This window comes from Petromyzon marinus, chromosome 44 (assembly GCF_048934315.1).
Source record: "Petromyzon marinus isolate PM22_M1 ecotype Great Lakes invasive population chromosome 44, UKy_Petmar_22M1.pri1.0, whole genome shotgun sequence".
Taxonomy (NCBI): domain Eukaryota; kingdom Metazoa; phylum Chordata; class Hyperoartia; order Petromyzontiformes; family Petromyzontidae; genus Petromyzon; species Petromyzon marinus.
This window is the reverse complement of record NC_133710.1, coordinates 11,249,089-11,265,593: the sequence shown is the minus strand read 5'-3', so window position 1 is coordinate 11,265,593 and position 16,505 is coordinate 11,249,089. Positions and strand designations below refer to the sequence as shown.

The following is a 16,505-nucleotide window of genomic DNA, read 5'->3' as shown; positions in this document are numbered from 1 at the left end:
CCAGACCATGTTGTCAGCTGAAGACGGTTATACAAAGGCTAATACAATCTTGTATTTCTTATGGAATCCAACCTCGATGCGCGTTGCAAGGTTGTGGCAACTGCGTTTAGGCCAGAACCTCACTCATACTTTGGGGATCGCTGACTATGAGAGGGATAATTCTCCAGAGGATGACACATTCCAGGAGTTTATAGGTTGTGCATAGGGGAGACATCAGCCTGTAGCTTCCCCGGTCTTTGGCCAGTTTGCCCAGTTTGAATATGGCAATAACTATTGCCTTCCACCATGCTTTTAGGAAGGATCCGGATTCTCAGGTTTTGGTGTAGTTTTGCCAGCCATTTGAGTCAATGGGGACCTAGCCAATGAAAACATTCCCACCAATCCACATGGTGTGGGGAAGCCCTCATTCAGCAGCGAAGTGACAAATGTATGTATGTCAAACATCATTTGCAGGTACATAGCCAACCATGCTAATTGGATGAACTTTACATGTACATAATCTGCACATACAAAACTCTCACTGCTTTTTATGTTTAGTTTGTTGTCCTTCCCCCACACTTCTGATTAGCAGAATTGGCTACATGTGGTGTGAAAAAATTTCAACATATGTACATACACATCACATACACCCCATTAAAACACATACAACACAAAACACAAAAAACAAATATCCACTGTATAGCCTTCGATTCTATTCCATTTCGGATTAATATAACGCCCTTTCCAGGGCGGTTTAAAATGCAACCCTGACGGCGGTCAGTGAGGGAGGTGATGGAATAGATGGAGGGACAGGGGCTAGGAATGGAGCTGCTATTACTGCGATAGGTAAGGCAGAATAAGGTGGAATGTCATGGTGAGGGTGTCTGGATGAGAGATAGTGGGGTATGGGGCACATGCGTGAAGTGGTAAAACAGGCATGGAATGAGGGTAGGTGAAGGATGGTAGTGGGGCAGAGGTCTAGTGGCCGGATAGTTGGGCTGATGGAGAAGCACAGTGTAGGGCTGGGGAAGAGATGTGGTTAGGTGCAAATAGAAAGCGAGACATCTGGGCCGGTCAGGAATTAGGGTCGTAGAAAGAAGAGGACTGGGGGGCTGGGAGGAGGTTAGAGGCGGGGGAAGGAACCGGTAGGGGTGGAGGCAGTGGAAGAGAAAAAGCAATATAGAACAGAAAGGACCTGAGGGCCGAGCGAAAGGTGTAAAAAGCAAGGGTGAGAGCCTGATGTGGAGTAGGAGTTTGTTCCAGTGCAACGGGGCAAGAAGAGAGAAAGAACTAAAGCAAGACTGGGCGCAAGAAGGTGATGGAACAGTGAGAAAACGGGAATATTGAAATCGAAGGGAGCGTGAATGGACATTTAAAGAAATGAGAGAAGAGAGGTAGGGCGGGACAAGACCATGCAAAGCTTTGAATACTAGGGTGAAAAATTAAAAAGATAGCGGTGACAGAAAGGAAGCCAGTTAATTTATTGAAGGAGAGCTGTGAGAAGTGTATGAAAGGTTGAGTACAGTCCGTGCAGCTGCGTTTTGTATGTGTTGTAGAGGGATACAGGCGTAACCAGGGAGACCGACCAGGAGTGAGTTGCAGTAATCCAGACGAGTGAAGACAAGGGAGTGTGGTAGTGATGAATGGGCGGAATTTTCTGATGTTGTACAGATGGTAACGGCATGTGCGAGTGGTGTTGGCAATGTTAAAAATGAAGGAGAGAGTGGAATCGAAGGTAACACCGAGAGTGAGGGTGGTAGAGTTTGGGAAGAGGCTAATGGGGGGGGGGGTAAAGAAATGAAGGGTGCAGGAAGGGTTGAGCGAGAGGATGGAAATAAAAGCACGGAGGTTTTTGAAAGATTTAGGGAAAGGAGATTTTCTGTCAGCCAGGCTTGCATGGCTGTCAGGCAGGATGAGATGCCTTAACAGACTGTTTGGGCAAGTGTTGTTAGCGAGCACCTATGAAGGCTGGTTACGGTGCACAAGGGGGTAAAGGTAGCCAGCACCACGTCCGTCTGCCATTGTCTCCCAAGTGGTGATGTTTACACGCTCCACCACATAATTATTTGAGGCTGAGTTGAACGAGAGGAGGCCCAGAACTGGTTCAGATAATCCCCTCACTGATGTTGGCCATGAGCAGGAATCGAATTCGGGTTGCCAGTTTAGTAGTGCAAAGTGTTATCCGCTACACTACCAATACACAAAACTTAAAACATACTTGATACGCAAAACTTACTGCAAGGTACAAGTCGTGTCTCAGCAGTATGGCCTAGGTTGTTGGGCATAGCCTAGTGAAGCGGGCGTCACCCCATTCGGGGCTGCATGAACAAATTTATTTCAACAATGAAGGTCAAGAGGGACCTCAAGCAATAGCCTTTAGAAGTAGGAGTCCTGGAAGAGTGGTCACAAGTGTGGTCCAGCCTACCACTGGGGGGGCCTCACCGTTGTTGTTGGCGCATGCCGCTCCACCCAGCTCTCTGCACTATCTCTGTTGTAGTCCTGTCGCCACCCAGTTTTGGCCATAGAAGCACAAGAAGCAGCAGCAGCACCACGTCGGGACTTCACTTTGCTTGCAACTGGTATGTGTGGTCTAAGGCTTGAGATTGTATTTCTACAACCACTGGCCTTTGACAGGTCTCCACCGATACCTTCAAAGGATGACTGCACCCATGGCGGATCCATCTGTGCAGAGGAAATATGGAAAGGTTTGATCACAAATTAAATTACAACTGTGCTATCAAAAGATGGCATGTGGCTAGAAAAAAAACATCTTTTGAAACTCAGTCAAAGAATCTCAACGCACTTCAGAAAACAGACCCAGATTCATCTCTTTCTTCTGGAGTTAGACCAAGAAACTTCATAAGTGTACAGGTGAGTGTACAGGTCATGGTACAAGCAAGCATACAATTGAGATAGTCTACAGGCAAGTGAAAGTACAGGTGAATGTACAGGTAAGTGTACAGGTGAGTGAATATGCAGGTGAGTATAACATCAACAACAACAAACACAGCTGTGTGGAATTGCCGAAGATCAGCCTCAAAGCTAAGCTCTTTAATACAGTATTTATCATACATTTGTAATGAAATCAACGAGGGAGACAGGTAAGTATTAACCCTTTTTATTTTTCTCTTCAGCTTCACTTCATGCAGCCATCTCCATGCTTTCTCTCCCCGCGACTCCCGCTATTTTCTTCGCCCGGCCTCTTTCTTCCTGCTCTCTCCTCCTCCAATCATGTCCCCTGTAAGGACCTTTCCTAGAGCGCGCCATGCGGCCAGCGGCTCATTCTCCAATGGGAGAGCTGCGAGACTCTGCTGACAGCTATGTACTTCTTCTCTCTTCCCGAATTATCGCAGCGCACACCATGCGGCCAGCGGCTCGTTCTCCAATAAAAGAGCTGCGAGACTCTGCTGACAACTATGTACTGCTTCTCTCTTCCGAATTATAGCAGCCCTGAGTATCCTACATCACCCCACCACCCTGAAAAAAAAAAGTTGTCCTCGACGGAACAAACCCGCTGCGTGGCGCCGGGACAAGCCCAATGTCCAGATACACCGCACCATTTGCCCAAATAAAGAATGTGCCAGCACAAGTCATCCATGAACGCATCGCCCTCGAATGTCCGTGTGCGTCTCATCTCAGCATGCGGACGCACACCCGTAGCACACCCCCCCCAAATGACAACCCGCGCTTGTGTAACACAACAACTGGGGAAAGGGCGAACAACATAAGCATAGACAATCACAAATATTTTATATAAAAAAATTATTGACAATCTTGCAGGCATCAAGACCCACAGTGTAACCCCGGCGAAGGAGGGGGGAACAAAAACACACAAAACAGCCAGGGTGACACAACGCACGGACGACAACCTGTACAGGATGTCAACAGCAACCATATCTCCGTCAATGCATCAGCCTTGGGGAACCCTAAGGAGAATCATCCCGAGCAATCCCCCCAGGTCTCTTCGTCATGCCACATCGTCGCCCCCCCCCCCCCCCATCACCGCAGGAGCATGTTCTGGACTTGTGCACAAGTGATAGGTGCCAACAGCAGCGTCCGAGGCTCTCCTGTCACATGCGGCCCTGGGGGAGGAATGCATCAGCCTTTAGTGGGGTCCCGTCGTGGCTGGCTGTCCCCCTGACCATGCCAGTGACAGTGGAGGTGATGGAGTGGATAGGGGTGAATCTGTAGGTGTGAGTGGTGGCGGTGCGTGTGGTGGTGCGTCGGCCAGCAGTGGCATCTCAATGATGGGTCTCAACACGTCAGGCTTCAGCCGCGCAGGGTGTACATACCACTGGCATTAGCCCAATTGGACACGTATAGACTGGGGCTGAAGAGCTTCAACAACTTTAACAGGCCCCTACCATGTCCGCAAGAAAACCTGCGGGTAATGCAACCAAGCCATTGTCCCCTACTGCAAAAGGAAAAGTAGTAACGACCTTCTATCTAATCCGTTCGTTCACAAAGCGAGCGGACGCCACCGCCACTTGCACCGCCTCCCTTGCCGACTGCCACTGCTGCATTGAACGGCGTATCATTGTCAGCCACTTAGTTGCCCCCTCGGGAGGTCAACCAGCTGATAGTCAATGGGAGGGATCCGGGTCCAGCCCATACATTAGGAAAAAGGGGGAGTATCCTGTGGAGGTATGGGGTGCTAACCGGTACGCTGTGAGAACCCCCCCAATGTGCAGGTACAAGTCGGTCTGACTTATCGACGACTTGGCACAGGATAGCAGTTATGGTGCAGTTCAGGCGTTCCACCATTCCATCAGTCTGTGGGTGGTACGGTGATGTGAGCAACTTCTTCATACCCAAAATGTCACACATCTCCTGGACCGGTTTCGACAAAAAATTGCGGCCCTGATCCGTGAGCAATTTCTCCAAGGCACCCTTCTCCAGGAAAACCACCACAATAGACAGAGTCGTCCGATCGGTGAGGGGCCATGCCAGAGGCCAACGGGTGAAATACCCAACACCCACGAGCAAAAATTTGTGACACCAAGCAGTAGGAGGAAAGGGTCCTAAAATGTCAATAGCCACCAGCTCATTCACCTGAGAGACAGCGATAGATTGCAATGGCACAGTCACAAGGCGAGCACATTCAGCACAAGCAGCTATCTACGTGCGTACATCTGCTGACATGCCTGGCCAGAAGTAGTGACTTCTAAGCGTGGCGAGCGTCTTGCATTCACCCAAGTGCAGTAGATGGCGACAATGAACCTCCGCCACCAGCCATTCCCGTACGTATATAGGAACAACCAGCCAGTGATGCTGGGTGTCGAGTTCCCATCGCATAAGCAGTCCATCAACATTCGCAAATGACGCCGCAGCAAGAATTTGACTTGCGGGGCGAGAGTGAACCAGGGCACGAAACGACGCTAACGTGCCGCTTCCATTTGTAACTGCAACCAAATCCTCCCGGCTAAGCCCTATATCACAGTCCAGCAACGTAGCCTTGGAGGAGCCTGCATGCGTGTCGATCGGCGTTACAAGGCTCGGCGTCTCATTCGGAGCCGGCCTGCATCTACCAGACCCCCAGAGCAAGTGCAAGCTGTCCTAGCTGGCAGGCCCGACAAGGCATCTGCGTTGGCGTAGCACATCCCTTTCCTGTGGACCACGTCATAAAAGATTTCCTGCAGGCACTCAATCCATCTGTCCATCTGACCGGAAGGATGTTGATTGCCTAATGAAAACTGCAGCGCCGCATGGTCGGTCCTCTCCACAAATCGTTGGCCGTATAAGGGCGGAATCGGCCGACGAAATGTACAACTGCTAGGAGTTCCCGGCGCATGACGGAGTACCGCTGTTCAGCCAGCGACAGCACCCAAATGCCATAGGCGATCACGACTTTCCGGTCAAACTGGGCCTGCGATAACATGCCCCCAAACCCCATATCAGGCTAAGCCAGTGCTGGAGTATCCATAAGAAACCCTCGCAAATTCCTAAAGGCCAAATTCTCCTCAGGACCACAGTCAAACTGACCCTTGGCAGTAAGTGCATGGAATGGCTTCGCAATGGCGGAAAAATCCAGTACAAAACGGCGAGAGTATGACACAAATCAAACAAACCTCCGAACATCCGATACTGAGACGGGTGTGGGTCAAACGTGAACACAGTGAGTTTTGCCGGTGTTTGTGGCCACACCTACCATGCTGACGTGCCCCAAATATTTGGCAGAGGACTGCGCTAGGTGGTACTTGGACAGTTTAAGCTTCAGGCTTGCCCCCTGAATGCTTGAAAAAAACAGTGCCAACCGCTGAAAATGTTCCTCAAAAGACCGTCCAAAAATGATGAAGTCGTCCAAGTAAATCAAAAAGACGTCCCATGCCAATCTTCTCATTAATACAGCTGCTGCTTGCGGAAGCTGTCTCACTTTGACATGCTAATCTGTAATCTTTAGCAATACAATGGCCGCCTCTTCAGCACCGAAGTCGTGGGGTTACATTAACCGATTGACATGCTAATCTCTAGCACCGTCGTTGTGAGGTATATCAGGCTCTCCGATCTTACATGTATATGCAAATTACAGATTGACATGCTAATCTGTAGCAATACAATGGCCGCCTCTTCAACACCATAGTCGTGAGGAATATCAGGCTCTTGGATCTTACATTTACATGCAAATTCCATCTCTAGCCCTGCCCACGAACCAATCAAAGTTGTGAAAAATGTATTCCTGGGCTCCTTGACTGCTGAAGACGGGGAGTGTAGCTACGAGATCAGAAAGCAGCTAGTTCTCGGTAGAACAGCTATGCCACAGTTTAATAAGATATGGAGAGACAAGGGCATTACCATAAACAACAAGAAGAGGCTTGTCAAAGCTCTGGTATTTCCTGTTGCCCTATATGGATGTGAGCCATGGACACCGAGATTGAGTGAGCAAAAGTGCATTTGAGATGTGGTGCTGGAGAAGAATGCTACGTATACCATGGACAGCCAAAATATCAAACATGTTCATCCTAAGAGAGAATGGTCTCAATCTCCTACTCGAGGCCTTATTCGTGAATCAGATATTGACATACTTTGGACACGTTATGAGGACCTCTGGACTAGAGGAATGGGTCTTGCTTCGGAATGGAGAAGGTAGCAAGGGCAGAGGTCGACCTCGAGAGAAGGTGGATGGACAACATCTAGAACACCACTGGCCTTGCACTAACCCCGCTGAGAGGCAGCCAGAGACAAGTGTGGATGGCAGTCTGGTCGTGGATGTCACCAGAGGTCGTATTCGACCTTACGGCACAAGGTGACCCCCTTTTAAAGTTAAAGTGTTCATGTATGCGTGGGTTAGTGTAAATATTTGTTAATTTAACTTATCCTTAGTTTTATACTGAACGTTTTTTAATGTTTTTAAGATTCTCAGGTTTTAACAGTTTAGTCTATTTTGCTATTCTAAGTTTAAAGTTTTTTGTATAGTTTTTTTTAATTCTCAGTTTAACTTTTAAAATAATTTTCGGTAGTTATTTTGGATACGTATTTTTGTGTTAGTATTTACGTGTCTATATCTGCTTTTTTGTATTTGTGCGCATTTTATAAATATTACAGTCCGTGGTGCAATTTGGTATGTGGTGCGGTATGTAGTGTACTGTGTGATCTATATTCTAGTGCCATTGGCATCACTGGCATGCCCTTGGCGTGGTATTCATCGACGCAGAGAAGTGCTTTGTGCCACTTGTTCCAGGGAGTTCTACCAGCGGGGTGACAACATAAAGAGGAACACGGAACCGAGTTCCGCGCCATGCATTTTCAGCGCCGCCTCTACCATCTCCGGGTGGGTCCACAACCCCAGTTGTTTGGCTGCCTCAGCCACTGCTCTGGGAGTTTGCTTTATGAAGACCCTGTGCAGTGGCCATAACAGTCAAGATGTGCACCTGCTCGAGAGGTCCTCCCGTGGATAGTGTTTGTGCTACTGCTGGGTTGTCTGGAGCCGGTGGCGTGGACTGCTGCTCATTTTCCACCCACTAAATCTGCTCTGCGTTTTTACCCCATTGTTACTCAATCCATCAAGCTCACTGTCGCTGTTACCTGATCCATCACACACAACACACCCCTATACTTTCTCAAACGATGGCACCTTCCACATGCTGTTTATTACTTTCCTCCAATCTACAATATTCTACAATTTAATGATATTGTTCGTTTCCTAAGGTCTCCACCAGTCACCCGATGTAGCCTGGAATAAAGCAAAAACATCAAATAACCCCCCTGATTAGATTAACTATAGCACAATAAAAAAGATGTACTTACCAAGTAAGAAACACTAGATTTTCTTACTTCCACTAAACTATTCTGAATTCACCAAAAAAGCCCAACACCTTTCTGGCAAACTTTCAACTCAGTTGAAAAAAAAGCTAATATTCTTCGAATAACCAGTATTGGATGTCAAAAAACTGTTTATAAAACAATTGTCAATGGATTTAAGACTCATTTTGGATCAGCAGGGCATATCTTTGACAAACCACATCAGTTACATTTCTCCTAATATACCACTGTTCATATTACTCACTTATTCCTCTTCATACACCAACACCGAAAATGTTTGTGAAAGTCATTGTCCATACTTCTCGTTTAGTCCCTTATCTGAACTAGATGTATTGGATAAGCTAGTATCAATTCAGAAATCATCATCCATGGGAAAAGACGAGTTGCCTGAATTTGCATTTGTGGCATATTTCAAAGCGCTCACATATTTTCAGTCTCTTACTTACCAAAGGTACATTTCTCCTCGAGTGGAAATCTGCATTTTTATTGATCCAGTATATAAAAATGGTTCCAAAGAAAATCCTAATAATTACAGACTATTAAATCTTGACTTAAAGCTTTCGTGACTGCAGGAATTAATATTTGGGTCTTTCAGTAAAGCCACGTAGATAGAAAAAATATAAAAATAATAACAATATCACGACGTTTCGATCGCAACACAACCAATCGTCATCAGGTGAAAAACTACAGCGGGAGAGCTGCTGAGGCAGGAAAAAATATATGGCGGGAGAGCTGCTAAGGCAGGATGTTATAAAGGTTTGAGATGGGTGTAGCCCAAGGGTAAATAGGCAGGGCTAGAGATGAAATTTGCATGTAAATGTCAGATCAGAGAGCCGAGCCATACCCACGACGACCAAGCTGTGGGGGTGGCCATTGTATTGCGAGAGATTAGCATACCAATGTAAGAAATGTGCATGTAAATGTTAATTTGGAGATAGCTCGCCAAAAGCCACCACCGGATCAAGGAAAACGAGCAACGGTAGCTGTGTTAGTGAATGTAACTCAGAGTCGAAAATAACTAACATAGGCAGGTAGGAAAGGAACATCACAGCCAGTTATGACCTAAACTAGTTAATAACGTCCTTCCAATGATTGCTCAGTTTGTACCCATCTTCTCAGTTGAAATTGTGTCTGTGTTTATATATCTGGATGGCTTCATGAACGAATCTTTGCTGATAGCCAGTGGGTTTGCAGAGTACCTTCGTCTTGGCAAAATAAATGTTGTGTGTGCCCACAGCATTAAAACAATGATCAGCCATGGCTGAGGTATTGGTCCTACCGTGTTTCAGATCTGCCTTATGTTCGCGAACCCGAGATATGTCGCTTAGTTTCACCAATGTAACTACTGCCGCAGACACAGCTTAGTTTGTAGACTCCAGGATATTGCATGTCAGGGATCACATCCTTCATAGATGGGATCAGATCATGAATTTTATGTACTGTGTTGAATCGAACCTGGATCTTGTGTTTGCTCGTGATTTTGACCCCTGCTATGTATGACAAGGTGATGGTTTTGATTGGGTGCTCAGATGGTTCTTTCCCAACGGTTGGGGGTGATAGCTTTACGGATTGTCTAGTTTGAATATCCATTCATCTTGAGGGCTTGGTGTACGTGCTCCAGTTCACTGGCTAGGTGGTGATGGTCGGAAATACAACGAGCTCTATGGTATAGAGTTTTGATGAGGGAATTCTTCTGGGATGGATGGTGGTGGGAGTCATGTTTTAGGTAGGCATCCATACGAGTGGCTTTCCTGTAGACAGTGTCCCAGAGCCATTAGGTCTCTTTTCGATTAAAACATCCAAGAATGGTAACTTGCCATCCTTTTCCACCTCCATGGTGAATTTGATAGCTGGGTGTATGGAATTGATGTGGTTGAAGAATTAGTCCAGAGCTGGTAGCCCATGTGGCCAGCTACGAGAGGCAGCGAGAGACAAGTGTGGATGGCGGAGTCTGGTCATAGGGTGGATGCCTGGATGGCATCTGTCTAAAATTTCTCCATGAAAACAATACGATTTCAATTTAATTAAACATCAATTGTCATCCTCGTAAATCTTTAAAAAACGATCATGATCTTTTCCTCAAACAAAAATCCAGTTTCAGTCTCTTCACCTATTTCGAATATCAGAAACAACACAATTTGAACAAGGAGTGATTCAAATACTTTAATTTACTAAATGAACATTATGGGGAGCGGTAGTGTCGCGGTTAGCGTGCTACGCTACGAACCTGGATACCCGAATTCGATTCCCGCTCATGGCCAACACCAGTGACAATTATCTGAACTAGTCCTGGGCCTCCCCTAGGTCGACTCAGCCTTAAATGAGTACCTGATACGGTGCATAAACATCGCCACTAGGGAGACAAAGGCAGTCGGACGTGGTGCTGGCCACCCACCCCCTCGTGTGCCGTTACGGCCTTCATAGGTGCTCGCAAACAGCACTTGCCCAATAAGTCTGTTAACGCTATACGGCGGATTCTTCCTCTTTGTGGGAAGCAGTAGTGTCGCGGTTAGCGCACTGTACTACGAAAACAGTGACCCAATTTTGATTCTTGCTCACGAACAACAACAGTACCTGGTGTGGTGTGTCAACATCACCACTGGGGAAACAAAGGCGGCCGGGCATGGTGTTGGCCACACTCACCCCCTTGTGTGACATACTGGCCTTCATAAGTGCTAAACACTAACAGTACTTGCCCTAACAGTGTGTTACCTTCACCTGATGAAGGCCGCTTGTGTTGTGGCCGAAACGTCGTGATTTTTTGTTATTTTATTTTCACCTACGTGACTTTACCCAATAGAACCAAAGAGTATGGATCCTAGCAGTCACGAAAGCTTTAAATCTAGAAGTGTGTTAAGGCTATAGGCGGATCGTTCTCGTTGGAGTGCATGTGTGTCATTGTGTGTCTGTGCGTGTGTCCAGTGTGTGTGTGTACAATACAAGCTCGCATCAGGACTCAAGGCAAGTGAAAATAAAAAATATATGTTCTATTTATGACTTTAGTTTATGTTTTATTCGCTATACAGTATTTTTTTAGTGTTACATGCAAATGTTAAATATTTCTTCTTAATTATGAGTTTAACAATTCCTCCCCTTATTGTTGAATCGTAACACATTTCATAACACTGACCATATGGGCATTTAAATAAAGTGCATTATTGCATTCCGACTTACAACGGGTTTCAGGAAAGAATTGGGTTCATCACCTGAAGACTGCTCGTACTTAAATCCAATATCACATCACTTGATGCAAGAAGAAATCTATATTGGGCCCTGTTCACCCATAACATCGTTATTGGCAAATCAGCACTATACTTCATTAACCCCATTGTCAAATCCAAAAAACGTAAGATGTCCATCCATCTTTCAACTCTCCCAAGAACAATAATTGGAATAAGTGACAAAGCCTTTGCTTGCCATTGCAGCACCAACGTTTTGGAACCTTGTTTCCTCCCTTAACATCATAAACCTTCCTTTAAAAAATATTCTGAAGCAGAAGATAGTGCTAGATACAGCTACATTTGCCAATGTGATTTGTAAATTTGATTCATAACAATGTAATAATATTATTGGTTCTTTCGGTAAAGTCACGTAGAAGGGAAACAATAAAATAATTTAAAAAATTGAAATATAAAACAATAAAATTATCACGACGTTTCGACTGCAACACAAGCAATCATCATCAGGTGTGAAAACCACAGCAAGAAAATTTGAAAAAAGTGGCGTTTTTTTAACGTTAGTACCACGGACAGCGATTTTGGCAGCTGTTCGGATAAACGAGTCCATCTATGTTCGGAAAAGAGGGGGGAGAGGAAAATAATGGAATGCGGTCTGAAAGTCACCATAAGCGTGAACACAATCAATTAAGACCCGAAATGGTTTATCAAATCCTTCCAATGATTGCTAAGCCAGAATCCATCTTCTCTTTTGAAATTGTCTCTGTGTTTATATATATGGATAGCCTTATGAACGAATCTCTCATGGTAGCCAGATGGCTTGCAGAGAACCTCTGTCTTGGAGAAGTCAATGTCATGTGAGCCCACTGAATGATAACAGTGATCTGCCATGGCCGAGGTGTTGGTCCTACCGTGTTTTAGGTCTGCTTTGTGTTCACGGATACGGTCCAATACATGTTGTTTGGTTTCACCAATGTAACTACTACCACAGAGGCAACTCAGTTTGTAGAAGCCAGGGTACTGTATGTCCGGAATCACATCTTTTACAGATGGAACCAGATCACGGATTTTATGTAATGTGTTGAATCGGACCTGGATCTTGTGCTTATTCAAGATTTTGGAGATATTTTTGTGATCCCCGTAATGTAAGGTAAGGTGATGGTTTTGAAATGCTCCTCAAGAGGGTCCTTCTTCATGGTTGGAGTGATGGCTTTGTGGATTGTGTAGTCGGAGTAACCATTAGCCTTAAGAGCATGGTGTATGCGCTTGAGTTCACTGGCAATGTGTTCCTGGTCGGAGATGCATTGGGCTCTATGGTGCAGAGTCTTGATGAGGGAATTCTTCTGGGATGGATGGTGGTGGGAATCCGGTTTTAGGTAAGCATCCGTATGGGTAGCTTTCCTGTAGACGGAGTGGCTCAGTAAACCATCAGGTCTATTTTTTATTAGGACATCAAAAAAAGGTAGCTTGACATCTTTTATATTTTTATTATTTTATTGTTTCCCTTCTACGTGACCAAGAATATGAATCCCTGCAGTCACGAAAGCTTTAACGCAAAATTTAATGTAGTAGTTACATTTTAATGTACAATTTTATTGAGGGACTGTGTTATCTTGGTGTGGTCTGGGACTGTTTCTGCTGTTGTTTTCCTGCTTTTCCCAAACTTAAGAATTGATGTACGAATGCAATTTTAACTTACTTGACTTATTTAAGGGATACCAGGGTGATGTGATGTTATAATAATGCTAATTTGTAATGCGCCCAATTTTCACTTGCCCGATGGCAGAGACCCTCAGGCGTGGACCCCGTTCAGAGATCCGTTTAGTAAAAGTAAAATAAAGATGTTGTTTGAGAAGGCGGTTAAAGGTAGATAAATAGTCAGTACTGTGAATATGGAGGAGGTTGGCGTTCTAGGTGGAGGTGCCGACAAAAGAAAAATGACGCGTGGCGATCGTGGTCCTGACTCTCAGTGTCGAGTGTAACTCCTGGAGAGAGCTGCGGAGAGTACTGAAGGTGGTTTGGGAGCAGGGCGTCAGGAGGTCCGAAAGGTATGGAAGGCAACCGGTTCTGTAGGCAGTGTAACAGAGGCAGGCGATTTGAAGGTGATTCTGATGGGGATTGGGAGCCATTCGAGGGCCCAGAGAGTGAAGTCGGAGGTCAGACGCGGTTTGTGGGAGGTGGGGACAGTGCGTGTGAGGTGGTTTTGTAGACGTTGAAGTTTATTCGGGTTGTTTTGTGAGGACCGTGTGATTACCAAGTTGCAGTAGTCTATGCATCAACCTGTTAATGCTGCATGCTTGCGTGTTTGAGATATCTGTAGTGATGAATAGGCAAAGATGATGAAAGGCTCTAAGGTGGTAGTTACAGTTTCTGATGACCAGATTGGTGTGAGTATTGAATGACAAGATGAAATCCATGGTGACACCTTGAAATTTTAGATAAGTGAATTTAACAGCAGACCCAGCGATTAGGATGGTTGTAGGTGGTGAAAGATAGGTTAGCTTTTGTCTGGTACCAATGAGGATGGCTTCAGATTTGGAAGGGTTCAATGAGATACTATGATATCCAGTGCTGGAGTTTGAAAGAGCAGTCAGAAAGGCGTGCAAGTCCAGGTATCAGATGGGGTGAAGGGGGAAAAAGAGTGTCGTCGACGTATGAGTAATGGTGAATTCCGAAGCTATCAATGAGTCGTCCGATCGGTGATGTGTATGCAGAGAATAGTCGCGGTCTCTGAGGGACGCTGCAGCCTGTCGTGAATTAAGGGCATGAATAGTTGCCAAATATAATGGTGCAATACCTTTCGGAGATGAAAGATTGTATCCAGATGAGTACTGTACCAGTAATGCCGAAATTGAAGGAACGATCATCGATGAGGGTGTTGTGGTTTATGGTGTCCAAAACAGACGAGATGTCAAGGGTAATGATGGTGACTATGGAACCAGTCAATGATATGCAGAGCGCAGTTGAGGATGCAAGTGAGGACGGTCTCAGCAGAGTATGTTTTGCACTAAGCTGATTAATGAGGAAAGAAATTTGGAGATGAGGTGATGTGGGGTTTAGCTGTGCGAGCGTAAAGCGCTCGAACAGCTCAGAGGAAGTAGACAGATAGGTGATGGAATGATAGTTTGATGGCTCTTCATAGTTTAGGTGAGGGTTATTTTATAATGGGAGTTATTTGCCAAGTCTCAAAAGAGGATAGGAAACAATCGGTAGAGAAGCATTTGTGATAGTCGATACGAGTGTAAATCTTGACTTAAAGCTTTCATGACTGCAGAAAATAACCCCCTTTTCCTAAAGACGATCGTTTGTATTGCGATCGCAACGTCGTAGTTTTTTTGTTATTTTTTGTTATTTTCTTTGAACCTATCTACGTGACTTTACCGAAAGACCCAAGAAAATGTACGAGTGTGATTTTAAAGTTGCAGTGCAGAATAAGTAAACTTGGGAAAGTATCCAGAGGTGAGGATTTAATGTGAAGTGAGCAAAGTTGGCAGCCACCTGGCCAGGGGACACTGGTGTGACAGTAGACAGGAGTACAGTTGGAGGGGTGCTACAAGGGGCAGGTAGGGAAGGAGGGTGGGGGTGAAGAATGAGGGATAATTTGATGGTGTCCGCTATGGTAGTGAGCTTATTGGTGAGGTGCGTGTGAAATGCGAAAACGAAAGACCAGGTATGCATGTTGAGTAACGGTGATGGCGAGGCTTTTTTGGCCAGGGTGGAGGTCATTCATCATTTTCCAGATGTTCTTTTGATTTCCTGAAGCCAAGTGAATCCGTTCAGATACATATGTGGCGCAAGTGGCAAGGTTGAGTTTATTTGCTGCTCTGCAGGCAGTGTTATAAACGACTTGATAGGATGCCAAACCGCTGCGCACTAAGATGCGCTCACAGCATCTCCTGTGATGGTTTACCAAAGTTGGCATATGTCGACAGCAAACGCAAGTCATGAGATGATGATCCAACTGACCTAAATTTAAGTGGTGCAAATTTGTCCAGAGCTTCCCCGAGGTCTTTTTCTGCTTGGTTGGCACAGATGTTTGGGTCAGAAGGCGATCCAATAGATTGGATGTTTGCGAGTGAGAGCCTAAGGGTGCGGTAGTCAACGTCCTTCAGGTTACGAGTAATGCAGGATGATTTTGCAGCAGGTGGCTTGGGTGAGTGGAGATGTGTGAGGATGAGGTGGTGAACCGAGAAGATGACCTTGGTTTGGCTCGTCGTGGAGATGTGACAGTCCGAGTCAGGTTCATATATTAGGTCCAGCATGCTCTCAATACCAGTGGGAGAGGTTCGGGTGGGGCTGGAGTTTACAACTGCCAGGTTGTGGCAAATGAATAGGTCAGCCAAGCGTTGATCAATGCAATGTTGGGAAGGACAGGGGCAGTTAAAATAACCAACGAGTATGAACCTGTGAGGTGATCTGGGTAGGAAATATATGAGATCTGACAGCTCACTAAGGAACACAGGGATGCTTCCTACTGGGGGACGGAAGATAAGTATGAGAAAAAACCAGAGTTTCTATTGATGAGGGACAGTGACTGAAATACATAGGTGGATGAAACAATCAATAATTTGTGAGGTTTGATGAAAATATGAGAAAATACGACAGCCAGGCCCCCACCTCGGCGATCCGTTGCGTCAGGGACGTGAAAGATGCTGTAACCGGGGGGTGAAACTTCTGCAGTGATAGTAGGAGGGAGGAATGGTCTGGACCAGGTCTCGGTGATGAGGAGCAGATCAATTTGGTGATCTTGGGTGATATCGTGGATAAGGACAGATTTATTGGTGATTGAGTGGGAATTTAGGAGGCCAAAGCAAATGAAGGATGAGGTAGGTGAATTCATGTGTGATGGAACCTTGGTCCAGATTTCTTTGTGGCGAGTGGAAAGTTTTGCCGGGAAGCAAAGCTCCTGCCACCCCTGCAGCCAAGGGACCGACAACGGCGACGATGACCACAAAGGAGGCCGAGGTTGGCGAGCTTGGAGATGAGGCTGGTGTCGGTGTGGAGATGGTGCAGAGTTGTGGCCTGATGGAGGTCGAAGCAAGAGAAGCAGGCAGGACCTGGGTTGGGTGAACACCAACCAACAGTATGGCC

General features: G+C 45.9%; 1 protein-coding gene across 7 annotated transcripts in view; it reads right to left on the bottom strand.

The window, feature by feature from the left end:
• The window catches only part of RAD17 (RAD17 checkpoint clamp loader component), an 87,506-nt gene that overhangs the window by 63,502 nt on the left and 7,499 nt on the right, over positions 1-16,505 (bottom strand). For all 7 annotated transcript variants that reach the window (XM_032970784.2, XM_032970780.2, XM_032970781.2 and 4 more), the window contains one exon: positions 2,422-2,661. In XM_032970784.2, the coding sequence (XP_032826675.2) occupies positions 2,422-2,661 (240 nt within the window). The remainder of the gene's footprint in view (positions 1-2,421; positions 2,662-16,505) is intronic.